This window comes from Convolutriloba macropyga, chromosome 2 (assembly GCF_964194025.1).
Source record: "Convolutriloba macropyga chromosome 2, txConMacr16.3, whole genome shotgun sequence".
Lineage (NCBI taxonomy): Eukaryota > Metazoa > Xenacoelomorpha > Acoela > Convolutidae > Convolutriloba > Convolutriloba macropyga.
In genome coordinates, this window is record NC_134469.1 from 66,064,372 (window position 1) to 66,087,538 (window position 23,167).

The 23,167-nt window shown below is 34.1% G+C and overlaps 1 protein-coding gene across 1 annotated transcript in view; it reads left to right on the forward strand.

The window, feature by feature from the left end:
* Positions 1 to 948: 948 nt before the first annotated feature.
* Positions 949 to 23,167, forward strand: part of LOC142335408 (mite allergen Der p 3-like) — a 66,189-nt gene continuing 43,970 nt past the window's right edge. The window contains exons 1-2 of the mRNA XM_075383884.1: positions 949 to 1,247; positions 4,937 to 5,047. Of these exons, the coding sequence (XP_075239999.1) occupies positions 1,064 to 1,247; positions 4,937 to 5,047 (295 nt within the window). The 5' untranslated portion in view covers positions 949 to 1,063. The remainder of the gene's footprint in view (positions 1,248 to 4,936; positions 5,048 to 23,167) is intronic.

Consider the following 23,167-nt stretch of genomic DNA (forward strand, 5'->3'; position numbering starts at 1 on the left):
ATTGTTCAATTTTGAAAATTTTTGGTCAATTTTGAGGCAATTCAAAAAATATTAGAAAATTTTTACCGAATATTGATAAACCGTATTTTCGAGCATAAAAGTGTCCAGATTACCGTTCTGTCTGTATTCAAAAAATTGCAAAAAAAATTGACCAAAAATAGAGAAAAATTGGACAAAAGCATAAAATTTTGACAAATATGTCGAAAAATCATTTTTCTCAAAAAGAAGGTTCGTAAATTGAGTGAAACTCATTAAAACACAAAAAGTTGTGAAATTTTTCACAACCTCGGGCCTACAAAAAATTATCGAGTTCCCATAATTTTCTCGTCGCTCGTTTATTTACCGTTTCGTCCGCGTCCTTTTCCTTTAACTATGGGATCAAGGATAACTTAGAATTCAAGTGGTTATCTTAACCCATGTATGACCTGTGACTTCAGAAGGAGCCGAAAGTACAAAGAGCCGAAAAGCGAAAAGGTAATATTAATAATTGGTTTTCCTTAGCCAATTCAATTCAACGCATGAAATGAGGTCAGAAATTTCAACCAATTATAACCCAGTCTCAGCGGCTCATGAGACTTGATATGGAACTACCGCAATTGAACTTCAGATCAGTTTACTTAAGCAAATAAATACTGTTCACATATTAATTATAACTATCCATAACAGAGTAATTAAATGCAATTTACTGTTTTTGACTCTTTTTGGGTCAAGTCAGGCTTCCCAGGTTGAGGTGCCAGACCGAAAGTCGGTATGTCCAGGCCGTCCCACGCCGAAAGTGTCTATGTCCAGACCCTCCCAGGCCGAAAGTGCCTATGTCCAGAGTATCGTGCGTTCATTGGTGTTTCCAGACTGGGCTCGGTGCTTTTTAACGTCGGTTCTTATTGACTGAACCAGTTGGCGCATTGAACGGTTGAAAACGAACCCACTTTGTTCTCAAAAGTTTTGTTCACAAGGATTGTTTAGCTGACAAATTAAACTTTCAATGTTTGCTCTTGGATTATTGACCGTATAATCAATTCTTCTTTTAATTAAGTTCTATTTGTGTAGTTATTGCTGATCGGTTATGACGACAATGTTTTTCTTTATAGTGATTGGAATTCTCTCTATTGGAAAAGCAGATCTTGTAAAAACTCATAAAAATGAGTACCCAGATTCTAAAAATTTATTACGGAGAATCAAAGCTTTAGTTATAAACGGATTTCCAACTTCTCCCAAACCATTCTACGTCCGCCTTTCGTTCACAGGAGGTGAGCTACCATAATTAAACTCCCGAGCTTTCCGAGCAATTTCTTGCAAACCTTCATAAGCTTGCAAAAATAGTCGACAGAAAATTTTGCCCTCAAAACAGTAGCTCAAACTATTGTCATCGATCATTTGTAATTTCTGATCTATTGGGTTAATACCCCCCCCCCCCTTAATAGCACGTAGTTTTTGCCACACCCCCTCATGCACACATGCTACTTTGTACATAGTAATGTGCTATATAACTATGAATTGTAAGTGGCGCTCATAAAGCACTAGATTAGGGAGGGGAAAAATATATCCGTATTTCGTCCAAGAGTAGTTACAGAACGATATCCTGTTTTTTAACCCCTACTCTTTTAATCGCCTCGATTTTAACTTCGATTTTTTAACCCCTATATCATTCAACCCCTCAATTATTTAACCCCTATATTGTTTCAACCTGATTTTAAGCTTCCTAGGATCTTTTCCGCTATAGCGCCCCCTGTAAGATAGACACCCCCCTTTGCATATGTTTTAACATTATGTATGCACTTGAGTTATTATATGTGAATACGCGTGAATGGGCATTTAAAAAATATTAACAGAGCGGTGGTTTGAAATTAATACGTGCATAATAATAAGGAACTGCATATAATGTAAACATCCACCAAAAACTTGTTCCTATTGCATTTTGTGTAGTTAAGTGCTTTGTAAAGGTGTCTACGACTTTGATTCTCCTGAAAAATATTGCAAATGTGTCTGTTGATGTATTATACTAGGTACGTAGTTATGATCATAAGTAACCTTTTCCAGAAGGGAGTAAAATATTAATATTTGGGGGTGCCTAAGTTTCGGCTAAAAAGGACTGGGGGGGGGGCTGGCGGAAAAGATCCGCTCCCTATAATTGAGGATCATTAGGCTTCAATCAATTCTATTTAGTCTAATTAATAGGTGTCTTGAGTGTCCGTTTGGAGTGTCCATTTTTTCATCTCTATTCTTTTAGCTCCCTATATTTCAACCCAATTTTTCAATCCCTATATCATTTAACCCCTCAATCATTTAACCCCTATATTGCTTCACCAGACTTTAAACTTCCTATAATTGAGGATAATTAGGCCTCAATCCTTTCTATTTAGCCTAATTAAAAGAGATTAAAATCGAAGTAAAATGATTGAGGTGTCAAAATACTTTTCACAACTCAATCATTTCGCACCGATTTTATTCTGTAAAATTATGGTCCATAAATGTCAGGGACACAGAGATAACGACTCAATAAGTTAAAGCAAAGCTATAAGAATTAGCGAATTAATTATCTGATCTAATCACTAATGGGACAATTAAAAGCAATTGAGAAGTGAATGGAACTCAACATTTCTTGTTCCACTGCATTTTGAAATCAGCATGACAACTGCCGACATTGGATTTATGAAACAGAAACAGAGAAATAATGGCTGTAGAAGGCCACGAGTTTTATATAGCCTATATTCACCCACAAATCCGGAACCAAATACACGTAGCCGTTGAGGGAATTTCCAGAAAACTTAATGCTGTTGGGGGCTGGCATAATGGAATACAAGCCTTGTTCCGCGGATTCTAACCCGAAATCTGGAAACTTTTGGCTAACTTGCAAAAAAGACGCTGCTGTGCAACAGTTAAACTTTTTGAATGCCTCATCCGGGCAAAAATCAAAAATATCCAAAAAAAGAATAACTTTGAGAGCTTGAAAGGAAGGATGCAGAGCTTCACGGAGATTTACAAGGATAAAATTGAAATTCATTTTTTCAGCGCTGCTGCCAGTTTGACTTAGTTGTGTTTTTAAAATTTTTTGTTTGTGTTTTTGTGTTAATTTAAATTTCAAATCCATCCTACTTTTTTTGAGTTAGCGCCCTCCTTGCGTCTTGACGGAGTTACGGCGATGCCTCTTATCGTGACTCATTAGCGAATTTGATGACGGGCGTCAACTCTATGATGGGACTACAAACTGGGAACATATTTCTGCAACATTTATATATGAAAATTGCACAGCATATCTGCTATCAACAATATGAAGCTGGATATCATTGAAAAATCTGTTAAACACTAGGTTGAATTTCAATTTGAAATGCTAATCTATGCCTGCTGCTCCAAACGTAGGTTTTGAAATTTGTTTTACATCCTTTCATTTAAAAAATACCAGTTCTTCTGTCTTCAAGACTGGGACAGTTTTCGAACTTTTTTTATTTGATTCAAAGTGCAACAAAAAAGGAGTCAGACTTGTCAGGTTTTCATTTTCGTATTGCTCTGAAAAGCAGTTTCCTCATTATTGTTCGATTTCATACAATTGGAAGCTGATCAATGCCGCACTTTTAAAGGTCAGTAGTTTTGTGTTATTTAAGTCTTTTCAACTTTAATTTCACTCATTGTTCTTTTGGATGCCGAAATAGATAAAAAGATTTTGGTATTAAACCGATTTCGGGATGAATAAGTTTCACGGTTATGTGACTGATGTGTGATGATATACGGGGTTAAATGATAGGGGTTAAATAAATTGGAGTGAAAAACAGTCGAACCTTACAGAACATTTGCCGCCTATATTTATAAAAGATAGCCATAAATTGAGCTGAAATCTTATTAAAAATGCAATCGATTGTATTGAGTTCCGCTAGTGGCGCCAGTTTTTCGATTGATTTTTGACGCTCTCCAATTGACTTTTCACACCTAAAGTGAGTCATTCTATACCACAACAAGGATATTTGTGTTTGATTATAATGGTTCAAAGCAGCTGATCCAAAATCGAGATTTAGACTGCCACTAAAGAAGTTCATATTTGCTTATTATGTTTCTGATAGATTCTGAAAAAGGCAACAGACATCTCTACAAAAAGATAGATAAATATTTCTTCATTTCACTAGAAGGAACGTTCCGGCAAAAAAAGACGATAGCATCAAAAAAACTCTTCTGTGTTTTATCAAATGAAAAAAAAAACAATCTTATCAAGTGAACAATTTATTTTGCAAAAGTAAACTGAGATCCAAAAACTTAGATCAATCCCATTTTCAATGTTTATCTCAAACTGTTGTGTCTTTTAAGTAGAAATTGGCTTCTATTAAACTTCTGTTGGACTTTATTTTTTGAATTCCGACTCATACGAGTGAAGAAATAAATAAAATTGACCTAAGTGTTTTTAATTATAAACTGAGAATCCAAAATCAGATCAATTCAAATAGATGTTACCCAAGCCATAAAGTCACGATTGAGGTGAGTTAAAGATGATCTTAGAAACTATTAAACGATTGTTCTACCAAACTGGCTGTCAATTCATATAAACACAAATGGCGATGCAAAAATTACCAGTAATAACCAATAGTAAAACTCCAATCCCATTGAAGACTTTTAGTGGTAAAATTCGAAAAACCTTTTACATTCTCACAGTTAATTCTCAAAAACGAAAACGACTAAGCACAAGAAAAGAAGTTGGAGTGTGTAATGGAAATGTCATCTTGCTAGTTAAAAGAATTTTGAAGTCAACCAAAACAGTACTGAAATTGAAAGACAGGCAATTTTCGACTGATTTCTGTTATTTTTTTTTGAAGCAAAATTAGAAAATATTCCGTTGCCAGGTTGACACATTTGAATTTTCAATTGCACTTCATCCGAAAATTAGTTGCATTCGTCAGTAATTAAGTTTGCAATTCGGGAGCATTCTCAAAATCTCCTGCCTTACGATATTTAGATTTGCCTAACGATGGAGGAGATAGCAATCGGTTTTGCGGAGGAACTTTGGTAGACGAAAGTTGGGTTATGACATCAGCCAGTTGTGTGGCTAATCAGCTCATCTCAATCAGTGAGTTTGCAGAGTTCCGATTTGAGAAAAAAACATTGAAAAAAGACACGTCACAACATTGTAGTAATTCGAAAAAAAAATGAGAGCTATAAATTATTATGTTCAGATCACCTAGATATCCTAGACCAAAATGCGTGGCTTAGAGTGGAAACTCTATTTTTAGAAATCGATTGCAAAACAATATTTTCATAATAATATGAACCCTGGGCTAGAGAGAGAATTACTATCTTGTAAGATATTCAAAGATTCTTATAAAAGATGGTTATCTTATAAGTTCTGAGAGAACTCTTACAAGAGATGGTTATCTTGTATGATCTTACAAGATAAACGGTTACCTTGTAAGATCCTTTCACGTTCGTTCCGGTTGCGCTGCACTCGCATTGGTTCTTTTGCGCGCATTTTTCATTTAATGCATTGGAAACTTGAGAAATGATTGCGCATTTTGAGAAATTTTCTTAAGCATTAGTTCATTTAAAAATTGAGTTTCAAGATAACAAACTCAAATGTTACTGCCTAAGCACACATTTGTTACTTTTTATTTTTGGTAAAAACGAATGCTTATCTTGCAGAAAATCTTGCAACACGATGCATCCTCTTGTAATATTCTGACATAATCTTACGAGATCTTACAAGTTAACCATCTGCAGCTCATTCAGGCAATTATGGATCACAGCAGCCAAGATCTCCACTTTGAGCAACGATACATATAGTTGTAGTATCACTTTGAGCTTCTGACCAAAATCAAATAGGAGTTTTTTCTCTTAACTTCTTACTTCGCATACAAAGGTGTGACAATTTGGATGTCCTATGATGACAGTTCAGAAAACAATAGGAAAATTTCACAAAACAGAATCTCAGAAGCTGTCAGAAACACTATACACAAATCGGAAATCTCAAGAGTGATCTCGGATATCTATCAGAAAATCCAATCAAGACAGGTGACAAAAAACACCAAAAACTGATGATTGAGGCATTACATAATCTAGTTCCTGAAAAATTTTTAATGTTAAGAAAGTAAAATTTTGTTTGACAGCTTGGACTGCTTAAAATGTAGCGATAAAGAACGTCTTTCACAGAGTTTGGCATATAACTCGAAGACCAGAATTAAAGTACGATTATGGAAAGTATGCAAACGTTTTCAAAACATCATCCGCTCGAAGAGACAAAAAATTTGCAAAATCTACTTTTTTAATGAATGAGTACAAAATCATGAACTTTCTTCAGATTTTCAATTCTTTTGCTAGGAGAGAAGAAAATAACATAAATGTTAGTTCTCAAAAACTGAATTGGAATGAATTAAACAGTTTTGCAAATGGGAACAAATAATTGATAGCACATGTGTCATAACGTGAACTCAAAATTGGCAGCAGGATTTTTTTTCAGATTTTAGGCTAAATAGGCACGCTTCCAACTATGGGCAATACTTTTGAGTGGAAGGTTGAGGGCATTTTAGGCGCTTGGGATCCAGCTAAACCATTAATAGAAAATATACAATCCAGCGATCCCAAGCAACGCCACAACAGAAAAGCACTTCTCTGGACGTGAAGAAAGCAATTAAATTGCAATATTTAACAGCAAAATTTCAAAAGTTACGGATTCACCGATCCCTTATTCGGTTTTGGAATCTTGTTAATCTATCGAAAGAATCATATATTCTTCGGTGATATAAAATGACTTGACCCAAATTAAGTTGTTTTTGATATCATAAAAATCAATAAAAATTGGATTTTTATTTTGCATGCAAATAACAGCAGAGGAAACTATTTACAGTTTGGAAAAATAGCACAGAGATCACTACGCAGCACTTTGAAAAGTAAATGAATGGCTTCTCAAAAACTAACTATAAGCAGAGAAATGCCTTTTTTAAGATGCTGTAAACACTATTTACACCTTAACGGTAAAAAAATCGTTAAAAAACTTAGTCTTTAAAATTGACAGACAGTTGAACTTAGATACAGCCGATAATTCATTTGGTTGGCTTTTTAAAAATTTGTAAATTTGTGCCTGTTTCAAAAGCTTTGTAATTGCAAAAAAACGCCCACTGCAGTATGATCGGGTGATCAGAAACAAGATATCCCTATCGATTAAGTTTCTTGACAGTTTTCAAGTTTTCACCTTGTAATGAAGTCGAAGCAGATCTTACAAGTGCTTCTGGCGTATGAGGTCAGACTCATCAAAGAGACTAAATACTCTGTCACAGAAAAATTTGAAACGTTCTGCGGTCAGTTTTTATATGATTATGTTTCAAGTAAAAAGGTTCCCTGGACGAACTCCCATGGTTATCTTGTAAGATCTTGCAGGAATCTTGCAAATAACGTTTATCTTGTAAGATGCAAAATCCGGACGCCTATCTTACAAGAATAACGTTTTTCACTGATTAAATGTGTAGATGGTAAAAATTGCAAATGGTCATTTTTGTTAGCCTTCCAATCTTTTTAAAAACCGTTCTATAGCAGAAGGGCACTGCTACTGAGGTTAGCACAGAGCAAAAAGTAAAAATTTGGGGTCCAGAAATTTTTTGCTTTCAATCATTTCTCTCGGGCCTAAGCAGAATGTTTCATATCTAGTTTACCGGTGATCACGTAATTAAAACAATTGTTTTAAAAAAAGATTTTTAAGTCGTTTATTATAAGTACATGTACCACAACAAGTGTGACTATGCTAGTAGGTACCACAAATGGTAATTTTAAAGCCCCCAGAGACTACCAGCATGGTGTTTACGCTACTTTTCCAAATTTCTCGCATTAAATGAGACGTTTCACTTACTCCAGTTACATAAAACTATAATTAGTGTTCAACTGCCATATAAACCAACTATTATTAGTAAATTGAGCAAGACCAGAGGAGACTAACGGACGAAGAAAAGTTGACCATGCAGTTTGACTAGCGATAACATAACGGTTTTTTTATTTATTATGTAAATAGTGAAATTCGTTAATGGTCAATTTTCTTAGCCTTCCAGGTTATCTTGCAAGAGACTTACAAGATGGACGGTTATCTCAAAAGATTCTTGCAAATCGGACGATTATATTGCAAGATCTTGCAAAAATCTTGCAAGATGATAGGTAAACTTGCAAGATTCTTGCAAGAGTCTTGCAAGATCTTGCTAATAACCGTCCGATTTTGACTGGGGTTTAATATCATGGTTAACAGTTTTGAGAGAACTCAATTTTAAGCAGTTGGCTTAAGCAGTCTTGTAAAAAGCTTTCAAAAATATTGCAATATTTATTTAAACATTTTTGCTAGTCTATGACCTTTCCATTGCATGTAGGTTACAAGTTGAATAGTCCAGCAGCGGTATTTGCACCTGGACGATTCAACTTGTGTTCTTTGGCTTGTTCAGTTTCAAACGAAAGCTTTGAATACCAAAACAAATTATTGGCGTTTTTGGTTTGAAAACGTAAGTAAACGGTCTTTATTCAGAAAAAGAACGCAAAGTCGTCGCTAAATGAGGTTCAGCGTAGCAATGCGTCCATATTCCGGGTTGGAAACGGAAGAGATAGATTTTTATTTTTTCCCTAAAAATGTAGCGCAAAATGTAGAAAAACGTAACAGTAGCTTTTTACTCCCTGCAGGTTCATTTTGTTCGATAAACAGAGATGATGTGAAGCCCTTACAAGTTTCATTGATATATTATCAAACAAATGAAAAAAATTGCGAGACTATCCAAGTGGTTGATTGTAGAAAACCATTTTGGGTATACTAAACTTTCACTATATGGATATAATTCTTTAGACAGATAACAGAAAATTTAATCTGCTGTCAAAACTTGAAAATTTGAACGAGATAAAATAGAGTTTGTCGAGTAATATTAAAGTTAACCTGAGCGGATTATAAAAAATGCCGGTATTGTTCTTTTCTGAGTCAGCAAGCATTTGATTGCGTTCAATTTGGCAATACATTATTAAAACATGAGACATATTGATGAAAATGGATTTATGATTTTTGTTCCGATCCACTTTAGTCAATTTTGGCCGATCGATATATTCATCGTAGAGAAATGTGAGTGGTATCATTAAAAAGCGCGTCTTATAGAATATGGAATTAAAAAGATTTTTTTCAATTTTATTTTTTCTATGGAGTCATCGAGGTTTAAAGTTCTGTGAATATTAGACGTAATTCAGCTGTTTTTATTCACATTTTCGGTAATTTTGACCTCAATTTCGACAATTTTGCTCAAATTTTATAAAATTGTTAACTTTAGTGTTATTGATTTCATCTGTTAAAATAGAGGAAGGTTGCTGAATTGTTCGATCTGAGTTTTTTGGCTAGAATTTATGCTAAATTTTTCAAAAATCGACTTTTCTCGGGACCGAATTTGGAACCAAATCTGCTTTTTTAGAACACTTGTCTTAAATTTGCTGGAGGTAGATACCTTAAAACTGCGGCCATATTCTTTTTAAGCTCACAAACGGGTTAATTGAGGGACACCCACTCGCTTTGAGAGACTTCAGGATTTATAATATTGCCAGTTTATTGCAAACTTAAACTCGATTATTATACAAAATGCATTTTTATTTTTGACAAACTAAAAAATTTTGTTAAAAATTGATCTATTTTGCAACCATTTGAGAAAATGAGTATTTTGTTAGACGGGCAAAAAAATGTGGGCTGATCTTGATCACGCCATGTATCCATACGATAAAACAACTTTTTAGATTTTAAAGGGGCCCGATTTTTTAAATTATTTCCGATATGTAAATGTTTTTATATAAACTTTTTTTACTTACAAGAATTTCACATCAGGGCTCAAATAATGACAGATACTAATTACAAAGAATGAGGCTCAACGAGATTTTATTACGGTTTTGAGAGTTAAGCTCATGATTTTTCTGGCTCTGACCAAATCTTTTAGTAAAAAATTTTTATGTGCTTCTTGAATTTCGCTTTCATTTGTAATCTTTTTTGTAGCCGAAAGACTTATTGGCCCAGTCAAGGATCCAATTAATTTTTAGGAGTTATAAAAGAACCTAGACTTTTTTTTCAGTTGTTATCTATTGTCTGCTATGGCTTTGAATATATTTCTTTTAAGATAAAGTCGGTTAATTTTTGAACTTTTACAATATTTTATCTTATTTCTCTGAACTTCGGGCTCAATCTCAGTAAAAACAGGCAGAAACCTATTTCTTGTGGGTTAAATTTTAGTTTCCTGAACAGTTTTATGCTCAACTAATTGTGTCTTTGGTTTGATACTACGCGTCTTCAATTTTTTTTGTGTTTCCGAGCATATTTGCATATTTTATGAGTTAATTTGTTTCCTTGTCAAATTATCTTATTATTGACAAATCCAACTGAAGGAAAGCATAGTTGGGAAAATGCACAGTGCTGGAAAAAAGCGTATCCGGATATGTTAAATGTTTTTGTTATATAGCTTATGCTTTTTGGGCTGAGACAGTTATCAATCAAAATTTTAAAGATTTTTTTGTTTCTGCCTCTGTTTGTCTTTCTTTTTGTTGTTGTACGCCATATACCAGATAAAATAAGGTCTCAGTTGTTTTTCCAAGACGTAGATCTGAACCTAGTTAAAGATTTCAGTTTATATCTGTTTTTTATAATGACTTCAAAATTGAAATTGAAAAATTCTTTTTTCATCTGTTTTCATTTGCTTTCTTTTTCGTAACCAATCAACTCAATCTCACTAATTTTGTGCGCGCAATTAAACGTTTTGAGTGATTGGTTTGACCATTAATATAATAAAAATTTTCGAGATTTCTGTAATGCTCAATTTTTGGGTTTGCTTTTGTTGTCATGTCTACGTTGTCCTTTTATACGTAAGATTCTTTGATGTTAAAATGAAGAAAAAGTGACAACATACAGCGCCTGCAGGTAACATCTTATAATTATAGAGCCTTGAACAGTGTGATCTCGTACAACTGTTTGAAGTTTTGGCTTCCTGGTATATGTTGTTTTTTTCTGTGGGATTGCAACTTAGTCTCATTATTAACAGGACCAATTGGCTTCCTGAGGTTTGGCAACTTAGTCTATTATTGTTTGTCGAAATTTTGTTGAAATTTGAAGTCTGTAATGACTTTTGAAAATTTTTGTTTTCAAAAACACATTCGGGTTTTTGAACTTCGTCAATTTTTTTTCTAAATAGTTTTTCTGTCGATTTCTAGCTCAGTCTCTGTAAACAAAGGCCGCAACCCGTTTCCAGTGAGCTATAACTTAATTTTCATAACAGTTTTAGCTTCAGAGATTTGTTTCTTGGCTTTTTTACTACTATTATTACGAGATTTCATAAAACATTTGAGATTTTTTTATTTTTAAATTTTATAGCATTTTGGTTTCCTTTTTTTTTTACTAAAATTCCCATTCAAATTCCCATATGACAAAGTCCCATTTGCTTTGAAATTTTGCACAATTGAACATTGGATAATGACATGTCTCAATTGCTTCCCACGGAGATATAAATGAATATTTTATGGATTTCAGTTGACATTAATAACGGTGAAATTAATTGTTTTCAAAAGTAGAAACGTATTTTTGAACATCGCACCTCTTAGCTCTTTTTTGTCTACCTGTTAACCAGTTGCATATTTTTTCTAAAGAAGTATTGGTTAAATTATGTTTTATCTGATGCGAGTTTGATGATTTTGTTATGATTTCATTTATTATAGACATCGAGTTTTGGTCGTATATAGAGTTTGTTGTTTGATATTTATTATTATCCTTTCCAGTAGTCCTATTATCAACAACGTTTATCGGCCTTTTAGGATGGCATTATTGTATTCCATTGGTTGTTTATCGAACGATGTTTCTTTTTTAAAATTTTTCTATTTCTTTATCATCTGGTAGTCAATTAAGTAAGGAATGCGGAATGGCTGGGTCGGAACCTTATGTGCGTACGCACATTACCGAGCCTCCTTGTTAGTGATCTATTGAATCAATTTTTATTTCTTCAGTAATATTTCATGATCTGTTTGATATCAAGTATGATAGTCGGAAGACTAAATAAAAGGGTCAGCCCTGAGGATAATTCCTGTAGAATTTTGAGAATTTGATATTTTTTGTGGTCTTCTTAGTATGCGATAACCATCTTGCCGTAGTTTTGCATCACCCGAGTTGAAACGCATCATCCTTTATCAATAGCAATTATGATCACATGTTATTTGAAGTCGGAAGAGCTGAATTGAGACGTCCTGCAGTGTTGGAAAGAAGTCGGAAAGAGATCGCTCTCGCTTTACTTTTGACTGAACCAATTCATAATATATCCTCAGTTCGTTACTTTTTCCGGTACAAGTCGAAGCAAGAAATCAAGAAGCAAGAAATCAAGTTATGTTCTCTCTTTATACATTCTGTCAAACCGTTTTATCAAATGAATATACAACTGTCTCAGAACTGAGTTTTTTTGCAGTGAATTTTTCAGAAAACAAAATTTGTGTTGTTTTTTCGGCAAGCTAACCGAGCAATATTCATGTTGGTGTAGCTTCGGTTCAACTGAGTTGAAACGCATCCTCTTACATCAAAAACGACCATGGTTAAAGGTTTATTGCACTCGAAAGAATTGCTGGAAAGAAAACGTAGAGAGCCAGCAAAATTGTAACAAAGTCAGCCAGATATAGTTGCTCTAGGACTAAATGTGACAAAACCAACTCATGATTGGGCCGCACTGCATGAATTACTAAGGAGCAGCTCAGAGCAAACAAAATTTTGAAGGCTCCATTATTTGCAAATTAATTTCGGGCCCATTGGAGTCCCGCTGTTCAAAATTTTGACAGCACAGGGAAACAAAATTGTTTAGAAAAAATCATATTGAATGTGAAAAACTAAAAATTTGATGGCGAATTATAAGTAGAAATCTTTATAGTGAAATGTGTCGTTGATTTGATATCGGAATATCAGAAAAAAGGATAAAATCATCTGAATGATTGAAAGCTATTACCATGTTTTTCGAGAAAAGAAACAACTTGTAAAAGCAGTTCAATCAACAGATTACAATTTTCAAATTGCAGCTTTTCCTTAGGGGTTACTAGCAACAATATGTTTTACAACAAAACTCAGTTTTTAAAACAAAACATTTTTCGTGAGACTGTTTTCGGATGCGAAAGAAAGAACTAATTATTAAACAAAAGTGCAAAAGGCACGCCAGATGAAAATATGAAGCACAGGCAAATTGAAAAGAAAACTGCAAGAATTTCAGTTACGCTATTGATTTAGTTCGCTTTTAATTAACTATTTGTCTGAAACCGGCAGAAGAAAATAATTTATGCAATAAAAAACAATCAAAAAAATTCAAATAGCTGCAACTAATTTGAAAAATGGAGCAGAACGAAAACTTGTATTTGTACCTGAAAAAATAGTCATGAAGTCTGAATATATCAGAGAATCTTTTGACTTCTCCCAAAAAAATTTTTAAACGGCAACATCTTTTTCTGAACTCAACAACAATAACTTGCAAAAACATCATTCTGTACAAGTATCTTTTAACTAAAAGAAAATTTTTCTTATTTGGGTAATTATTTATCATATTTGGGTGATATTTATCAGCGAGAAATTATCTTGAAATTATTTCGTTGAGGGTGCTATTGAAGCAAGACCATTTATCTAATTTTCACATTAAGATAACAATTAAATATAAGTTTACCGTTTTTACACAACTTCCTTTATAATAGACCAAATTTTGACAAACGTTTTAGATCCAAATTTTGATTACAATTTCTATTCGTGCACCTGGGACATGGATCCAATTTTTTTCTTGCATTAAGTGGAACGCAGCTCCCAGCTTTCAAAAAAATGCAAATTGTTTGCCGACAAACTGTTATATCATTTAAACTAACTCCAACTTGTTTGTCCTTTATAACTAATTTTGTAAACAGATCGTATTGATAAGGAAACTGTTTTCGCCCACAAACATTTTTGGAGTTTCACAATGTTTACTCTCTACAGTGATATTTTTCTCTACTTGACGTATTAGAACCAAAAAATTCACATATCTCTCATTTATGCATTTCTATACTCAAATTAGGGAGTAATTGTGAAATTGAACCGAAAGACTCAAATGTGGAGGAATATTCTCCTAGCAAATATGAGGACCAAATGAAACCAATTTTTTCTTTTGCAAGAAACTTCAAACCATTGAAACAAAAAGGACGCAAAGCTTTTAAAGGAGCCGTTGAGAAAAACCGGAAAAATGAAAACAATGGAATTGCCAACGTTGACTGTAGACGAAAAAATTATCCAATATTTAAATTTATTATTTTTTTAACCTGATAGGATAATCAATTGTCCAGCGACAATATGAAGAATCAATCAACACTGCGCGTTGAACAAAGCAACCGAAAGATATTTTCAAGCGTATTGGCCAGCCGAATGAAGATAAGATGTTTCTATCCCAGTGAGGTTTCTAGCTTAAGTATCATTAAAAAATGGCAATCTTAGCAAATAGGAAGCCATTGACGTTTTGCGTCTTTAGTTTGCTTTTATGATCGATAAAACAGACATTGCGTCCAGAAGATGTTTGTTTTGCTATGATATTGCGAGATAACTGTGATATTTATATTACTTTTTAATTACAGTACTAGTTTAACATAATAGACTTTCTAGTTTTGCTATAAAACATGTTTCGAAACAAATCAGACCGTGTCCAGCTCTGAACAAGCAGTTCTCATAACACATTTTATTACTACTTTTCAATTGCTCTATCACAGGCTGACCACCCAGAAAAATTCAGTAATGAAACTTCATTTTTCAAAAAAAAACTTAAAAAATCGTTTCCGAAACAGTATTTTTTGCACAAAGAAATTGGTCAATATGACCAGAAAAGTACCAAAACGACTGCACATAGTGTTTGGAATAAAACTGGTTTCACATTACAACTCTGATTTTTATGAAAATATTGAAACTTCATAGGTTTGTCAGAAAATTGTGCAAATTGCATACAATATGCATGCATTTTACCTGTGAAGGCACTCTAACAGAATTATATTGTTGTAGCTCCTTCATGCATCACAGTTAAGGGGAGGGGTCATTTGGTGCATTTGTGTCGCAAGAGGTTTCCGTTTTGAAATCATGTGGCGTGCGTGCTGTGTGCGTTTGGATGCTTGATTTATTATCAGAGCAATTAAATTCCCGAACTTCCTGGTCACTTGACAGTTGTGTTCACGATTTCCCAGGTCACTTAGCAGATGTTTTTACAACCTCACGGGTCTTCTAGCATGTGTACTCACAATCTCTTAAATAACTAAACATATGCTTCCCGGGTCGGTGAAAAAAAATAATTCACCACATTTCACCGCATTTCTTACAAAAATTCACCGCATATGATTTCCAAAATTTACTCAATCTGATTTAAATTCAAAGGAAATTTCAAGGATGTAAATGACAGTTGGGCTAAGCAGATGAATGCATGCTGGAGGTCAGAGGTTCGAACCCGTGTGGGGACAATTCTTTTTTGTAAGAATACTGAGAATGCGGTGAAAATAAATAATTCACCGCGATTCACCGCATTCACCGCAAAAAGATCTAAGAAATACGCGGTGAAAATGTTTTTTTCACCGTATTTCACCACAATTCCTACGAAAATTCACCGCCAAACCTCGACCCGGGTTTAACTCTCCAACTTTTCTTATAACAAAAAATTTGGGAAATTTGGTAAGGTTCCCTAACCGTTAAGGTCTGCTCAAAAGTGGCAAAAACGTGACACCATTTCCAAATGAAAAACAATAAGCCGTGTAATAAGATCTCGAAACTTATTTTGATTTCTGATCTGAAAAAAAATTTACTCACCAAGCATAAGTTTCAATTCAGTATGCACATCGTCCATGTCGATGAGTGCCAAATATGCGGTCAGCCCTTTTGCGTAAAGTTCCAGTGCTTTTATAAGCGTTTTTTACTATTAATTTGACTAAAAATTGAGTGCTCTGCAAAAAGAAGCATAGAAATTGAAACGGATAGCAGATCAAGTGAACAAATCTCCAAATTTTTCAAGTTTTGATGGGTATCAAATTGTTGTCTTTGTACTGAAGTGTGCTACACTCAGTAACACTATTTGATAATCTTAGTGCTATTTCGAGAATTTACGTTATAGTGCGTGAAGCACAAACTTGATTTGGACAAAGTCCATTTTAACGTGTGAACAAATTACTAAGTAGTTTTGAATAAGCTACTATTTTAAGATCACTAAAACTGAGAATACTATGACGTGATCACGCCACACAGATAACACCAAGTTAAACTTGGTACCTTTGTCGACACTGTTATGTTTATCCATAGTATACTAGATAACCACGTGTCCGCAAGAATAAAAGGAGCTCGCACGCTCAACCACCACTTATTCTTAACTTCAACACTTTTGGTCCCTGATAACTTCTGATTTAAAATCATACTCCCGTATTGCTCCCTTGCTCAATCTCAACTTACTTGAGATATTTTCTAACTTAGAATATTTCGTGACTTGTTCTTAACTAAGAACTTTCTAAGTCATAAAATATTAACTTAGCACAATTTTGGAAATCAGGTAAGTTTAACTAAACTTCTCTAAGTTATAATTTAACATCTCTTTAACTCTATCTAAGTTACAAGTTAACTTAGAATAATTCAACCTGTGCTATCTAGTGCTATCTCAGTCTTAATAACTTTAACTATTCTATCCCTTCATGCTAGGTTCATATTTGATGCTGTTTAACCTAACTTAATAATTCATATTTGCATTTAACTTTCTTTAATACTTAACCACATACCAAGAGTAGAACTAGGGGTTGAACTCTCAAGTTATACATGTGGTCCCGCGATTAACCCCGTCGTTTAAGTATCTAATGTACGGACCAGCAGTATAAATGGTGGCCATAGAGAGGTACAAATTCAGTTTAACTTATTCACTTGGTATAGAGAGGCGATTTCAATTTAACTTGTTCACTTATTATAGAGAGGCCACTAAATTAACTTGTGTAATTTAACTATTCAAAAGGCTTCTCACTTAAACCCTTATTTGAATTTGATTTGAACTATTCCTCTGTTCTTAATAGTTTTAATACAATAACTTCAGTCCTTTAAACGATGACCAGTACTGGTGGGAGTACTCCTCCACCTGCCGTTACTCCCCCACCTGAAATTCCCATAACACATCCAAATCTTTCACTTGTATCTTTTCCAGGCAATGATCCTAATTAGGATGCCACTTCTTTTGGGAACTCTGTAGAAAACAAAATACTCTTTTCACTAGGAACTAGGCCTACAGCACCCGCTGCACAAACTAGCTATGATAAAAGGCAACAATCCTTATTCGGCTCACTTTTAATTGATACAGCACTAGAATGGTTTGAAAGTGAAGTCACAGATACTACAGATTGGAATACTTTAAAAGATGAATTTATAAAAAGATTCACAGACGGTAGAGACCAATTTAGATTTAGACTTGAGGTTGAGAACACATTCAGGCAAGAAGGAGAACTAATAAAGAACTATCTACATAGAATAAAAAGTGGAGAGGACTAAGACCACAAGGTATAAGAGGACTTGCTATAAGAGGACTAAGACCACAAGGTTTAAAACGCAAAGCGCACGAGAAACTTATTGAGAATCCTTCAATAACTTGGTCACAGTTTGTTGATCACTTAGTCGTAAAAGACTTAACATTTTCTGTAACAACAGTCTAGTGGAGCTACAGGATTAGATAAACTTAAAACACTCGAGAGCAACATTATTGATTTAGCCAGTCTTTTCAAAAGCAGCGAAGTGAATGCTATAGATACTTCTAGGCCTAGAGACCCAAACATAAAAGGCAGACCTAACAGTTCTAGATTCTGTGATTTTTGCAGAAGTAATGGTCATTCCATCTCTAGATGCACAAAGAAACAGATAGATGATAGTGTTAACAAATTGAGAAAGGAACCAGTTGAACCAAGAAGGCCAACTATAACATTCTTCAATGATTATTGAAAGAATAACCGAGGCAATGTAAGATTCAAGGGTCCTAGAAACCATGGCTACCAAGCAAGAGGTGGCTACTCAAACTATAATCCTAGGTTCAACAAGCCTGACCATCAACAACAAAATACATCTTTTAGCAGTTATGGCAATAGATTCACTCAACCATACGAACAAAGCTTCCCTCAGCAAAACACATATAGAAATAATGAAACAAATCTTGAACAACAATCACCATCACCACCACAACGGCAACAGCCACAACAAAGTGCTAGCTTCTATGCACCAAGTAGAAATAACAATCTACAACAAAGACAATCAAACCCAACAACATTCAGCAACAACCAAATCAAATAAGTTTAGTTGAAGGTGACGATGACTACGTAAATGCTATAACAGACTTCTTTCCTTTAAACTTTTGAAGTCTCCGAACGCTACTAAAGAAAGTAGTACTAAGTCAAGAATTCACCTCAACTTATATCACTTGGCCACCGGAGACTTAAAAAATAATAGTGGTTTAGAAGTAGAATTCATGATTGACCCAGGATCAACCTGCACTATTATCAATCATCCTACATACCTTGCACTAGTAAACCTTGGACAAAATTTGCATTTACAAAACACAAATTGTGATCCAAAAACATATACTGGTTCGTCAATCGGAATGCTTGTCTACAAAACTATTCAATCTAGCTTTGAAACTGACGGTAAATATACAATCCCCCAAAAAGTATTCGTTACTAAAGAGCAGAGACAGAACATAATAGGTATTGATTTTTGTCATTTATTTTTAAAAGCACTTCACTTCGATATCCCCGCAGTAGATATAAAAATTGAAAGGAATTTAATTTGCTACGGCTCACTCAACAATGAGAAAGATTATCCATACATAACTAATATGACTGCTTTAAACATAGCTCAACCGATCTTTCTGCAACAGAAAAGTACACAACTGTACAAGCAAAAGCACCCCAGTCAAGCCTTATTTCCACCAGGAACATGTTTCATGCCTCATATTAATGTTGCAAAAACTGACCTAGTCTTTGTGAACCACAACCTGAAGAATTTCTACCCATATTCATGGAGAATCAAAAGAATCACCCAATACAGATAAATAGAGGAATAATAGGTTATGCTATGTGTGATATAACCGACAAACCTATACAAAGATACAATATCAAAAACTGTGCCGAATTTACAAGTACAATACTAAACGAAAGTGAGGACTATAACAGTTGCTTCATATTGAACACAGTAGTAAACAATTTACAAGAAGGACAGCAAGTTCAAACTAATTCTTGCATTAGATATGTAGATTTTCGTACCCAATCTATATTTGACTCTAATATGCCTATAGCGCACACGATATCCTCAGATGCAGAAATGACAAAAGGTTTTGCTAACACAATCTCCAAAATAATACCCTTATTAAAGAACTACTGTAAAAGTAGGAACTGTGATATAGGTGACATAATAACTTTCAGAGCAGATAATAACTTAGTATATAATCTCATCACTAAGGCTAATCATTATGAAAAGCCAACAATTGATACAATCAAAACAGAGCTACTTGCTATGAGAAATCATGCACTAGGACTAAATCTACGCTGTATAGCGATGCCAAAAATAGCTTGTGGTTTAGACGGAATGGATTGGAGAGAGATATCTTCTCTAATTGAACAAACATTTAAAAATTCAGGAATAACTATCTATTTGTATACAAGCAAAGATGATATTGATAAACTACAAAGAGTAGAAACCAATACAATAGAACAGGTAGAGGGGCTCGAAATTATAGAGAGTGAGTTAATAGAAAAATGCAAAGAAGATGAGAGAGAACTAGCCACAGACTTCTCTACCGAAGCAAAAGAGTTATGTAGACCTAATGTCAACGACCAGTTTCCTAAGTTTAGAGATAAACTACAAAGCAACCGAATCATAAATAAAGCAGTTAGTGATTTCGTAATTAAGCAAAATAGAAATACAGTTCAAGACATAGAGTATCTAGAAATGTTCTTAGAAAATTCTGATTTCAGGCAAAGTGATTTGACTGATGATGAATTGTTTGAGTTGATAGACATAAAACTTCAGGATAATGATGTCTATTCACATCATAAGTATGATATTGGCAGAACTAAGCATAAGTGCCATTTACCCCTAAAGAAAGACGCAACCTTTAAAAAGCAACGACCAAGCAAAATACCCATTCATCTCAGAGATAAATTAGGAAAACTAATGGATGAGTTAATTCAAGCAGGGATAGTTAGAGAGCTCAATGAGAACGATGATATGAATAGTTGGTTTGTCAATCCCGTTATTGTATTACCTAAGAAGGATTATGTAAAACTAGTCATTGATGCTAGATACCTAAGTTCTATAACTGATACAAGTAATTCTAGTTGGCCACTCGAACCACTAAACGTTCTAATGACAAGAATAACCGGAAGTATATTTACAAGTAGTGATTTATCATCGGCTTATAATCAAGCACCACTAACTGAAGATACACAAAAGGTTACAAGTTTTATTGTAGGAGGCAGACAGTACACCTATCAAGTAGGATTTTATGGTCTTAATCCATTACCCAGTTTCTTTAGCAAACTAATGCGTTATGCATTTGGACCTCTTATAAAACGACAACAAGCCATAACATACATAGACGATACTTTATTACAAGCTAAAGATAAACAAGAAATGTTCACAATAGTAAAAGAGTATCACTCTTTGCTTCGAAAGGCAAACCTTAAAGCAGCCCCCCGATAAAACAATGTTTTTCTTACGAAAAGTGAGATTTCTAGGACATGTTATATCTAAAGACGGACTATCGCCTGTTGCTTCGCGAATAGATGATATTAGAAACTTCAAAACGCCAGAATCGAAAACAGAAATTTTAGGAGTTTTAGGAATGATGGGTTTCTATCACACCTATATTTTGAACTTTCACATAGATGCAAAACCTCTATATGACTTAACTAAAGATACAACACTATTCAAGTGGTTGCCAGAACACAAAAAAGTATTCACAGACCTTAAACAAGGATTCTGTCACGACATTTCTAACGCATTTCCTTCTAATGACTATCCCTTTCATATACATGCTGATTCATTTAATTTAGGAACAGGTTGTGTTCTTATACAAGATTTTCCTGATAGAAAACGTATGATTTCAGCAAATTCGAGAGTATTTGATAAAGCTGAACAAAAGATGTCCCCTCAACATAGAGAACTATGCGGAATCATATCTGCATTACAAACATATGATTATTATGTTATTGGATCCCCTTTCCAATTTACCTATATTGTGATCACAGGCCAATTCTATTTCTTTGGTCACGACAAGGACAAATGTCACATCGTTTCTTTAAGTATCATGTTGTAATAACTAAGTTCCAAAACGTGCAAATTATATACACTGAAGGCAAAAACTTAGCGTTCCCTGACATTCTTAGCCAAAATATTTCTTTAGCAGATGCTAAACTTTATCAACTAGAACACAAGGTAATACCTAAAGATATAAAACTTAACATTAACGGAAAAGAAATTAACTATTCTGTATTGCATCAAGACGATAAGGACGCAACAGCTAACGACTGTTATCCAATTATTGCTCAAGTCAAAGGCGAAAGAAAGAAACTTATTAATATAAATGATGAAGGTGACTTTAGCGTAGATGATGCACCAGACTACATAAATGAACACTGTAATGCTATACACAGTTTCTCTGATTGTTTTCGCTACGGCACACTAATAAATCAAATGAAGAAATTAACTTCAGAACTAACTAGCGAGTATGATAATCACTACTATTCCGAGATAGATGAAATAGCTGAAATAAGCGATGATCGAGAAGGTTACGATGATCAAGACTGGTTAGACTTAGTAGAAGATAATATTGAAAACTCACTTATTGAACAATTAGAATCTGCTAAAGCCGACTATTTTAGACGGACAAAATTTAAGAAGATTATTGAACCAGAAGCTTTTCAAAACATCTCAGTAAAGGATGTCCACACAGATACATTAGATTTATTAACTAAGGTTACAAGTTTTGCAAAAACGCTAATCTTGACACTGATAATATTCTTGAAGAACAAGTAAACGACTCCGTGATAAATAAAGTTAGAGATTGGTTAAAAGTAGGCAAAGCTCCATTAAAGGACTACATTATTAAACAATCTAAAGCACTACAAATCTATAGAAATAATTTCAACTTGTTGTTTTTATAGAGTCAATATGACTTACTCTGTTATTCCGAACCTTGTGACGACGGCTCTTTTGACGTTAGGATATGTGCACCCTTTTCACTATTTTTAAAAATATTCGAAGTCAAACGTACGCATGAACTTAGTGGTCATAGAGCAGAAAGCGCAACTTACAATAGAGTTAAGCGATATTTCTATTGGCCCGGTATGTTTAAACGGATTGAAATGTTAATGTTAGATTGCTTAAGTTGCCAAACTACTAAGTCAGCACGCAAAGACTTGAACGAAGCACCCTTAGAACCATGGGGACAATTAGAAGCTATACCCCTACATACACTTCATATTGATCATAAAAGTCCGCTACGACCGCTTAGTAAAGGAAATAGATTCTGTCTTGTAATAAAAGACGCTTTCTCTAGATTTATACAAGTATACCCTAGCGAGAACGCTCAAGCTCTTGAAACGGTAAATCAACTAGAGAAATTTATAACTACATTTGGTACACCGCAACAAATAGTACATGATAACGGCAACGCTTTTATTAGTAATGATTTCGTTCACTACACAAACGAAATGGGAATTACACTATGCCCCCGAACTGCATATTCACCGTGGACTAACGGCAAAGTAGAAGTACAAAATAAACATTCGACTAATTACATAAGCCATTTTATTAGTAAAAGTGGATCTAATTGGTCCGAGTACACTAGTAAATTTGCATTTTCACACAATACTGCAGTAAACTACAGTACGGGATATTTTCCTTATGAAATACTATTCGGGACGAAACCGCAAATACCCTTATCACTAAAGTTAGGACTACTACGAGAAAATCAACAGAAATGCACATCAGAGTATTGTAGTAATCTACCACCACACTCGCATAGCGAAGAAACTTGTAATAACAAAAAGATAGAGAAATTGTTACAAAACAGATTATCTAACGAAATGTTAAAGCGAGAGAATACATTTAAAACAATATACTCGAATAGTTACACTAAATGTAGACAAACTACGAATAAAGCGCACAAGTATAGAAATAGATTTAAACTCG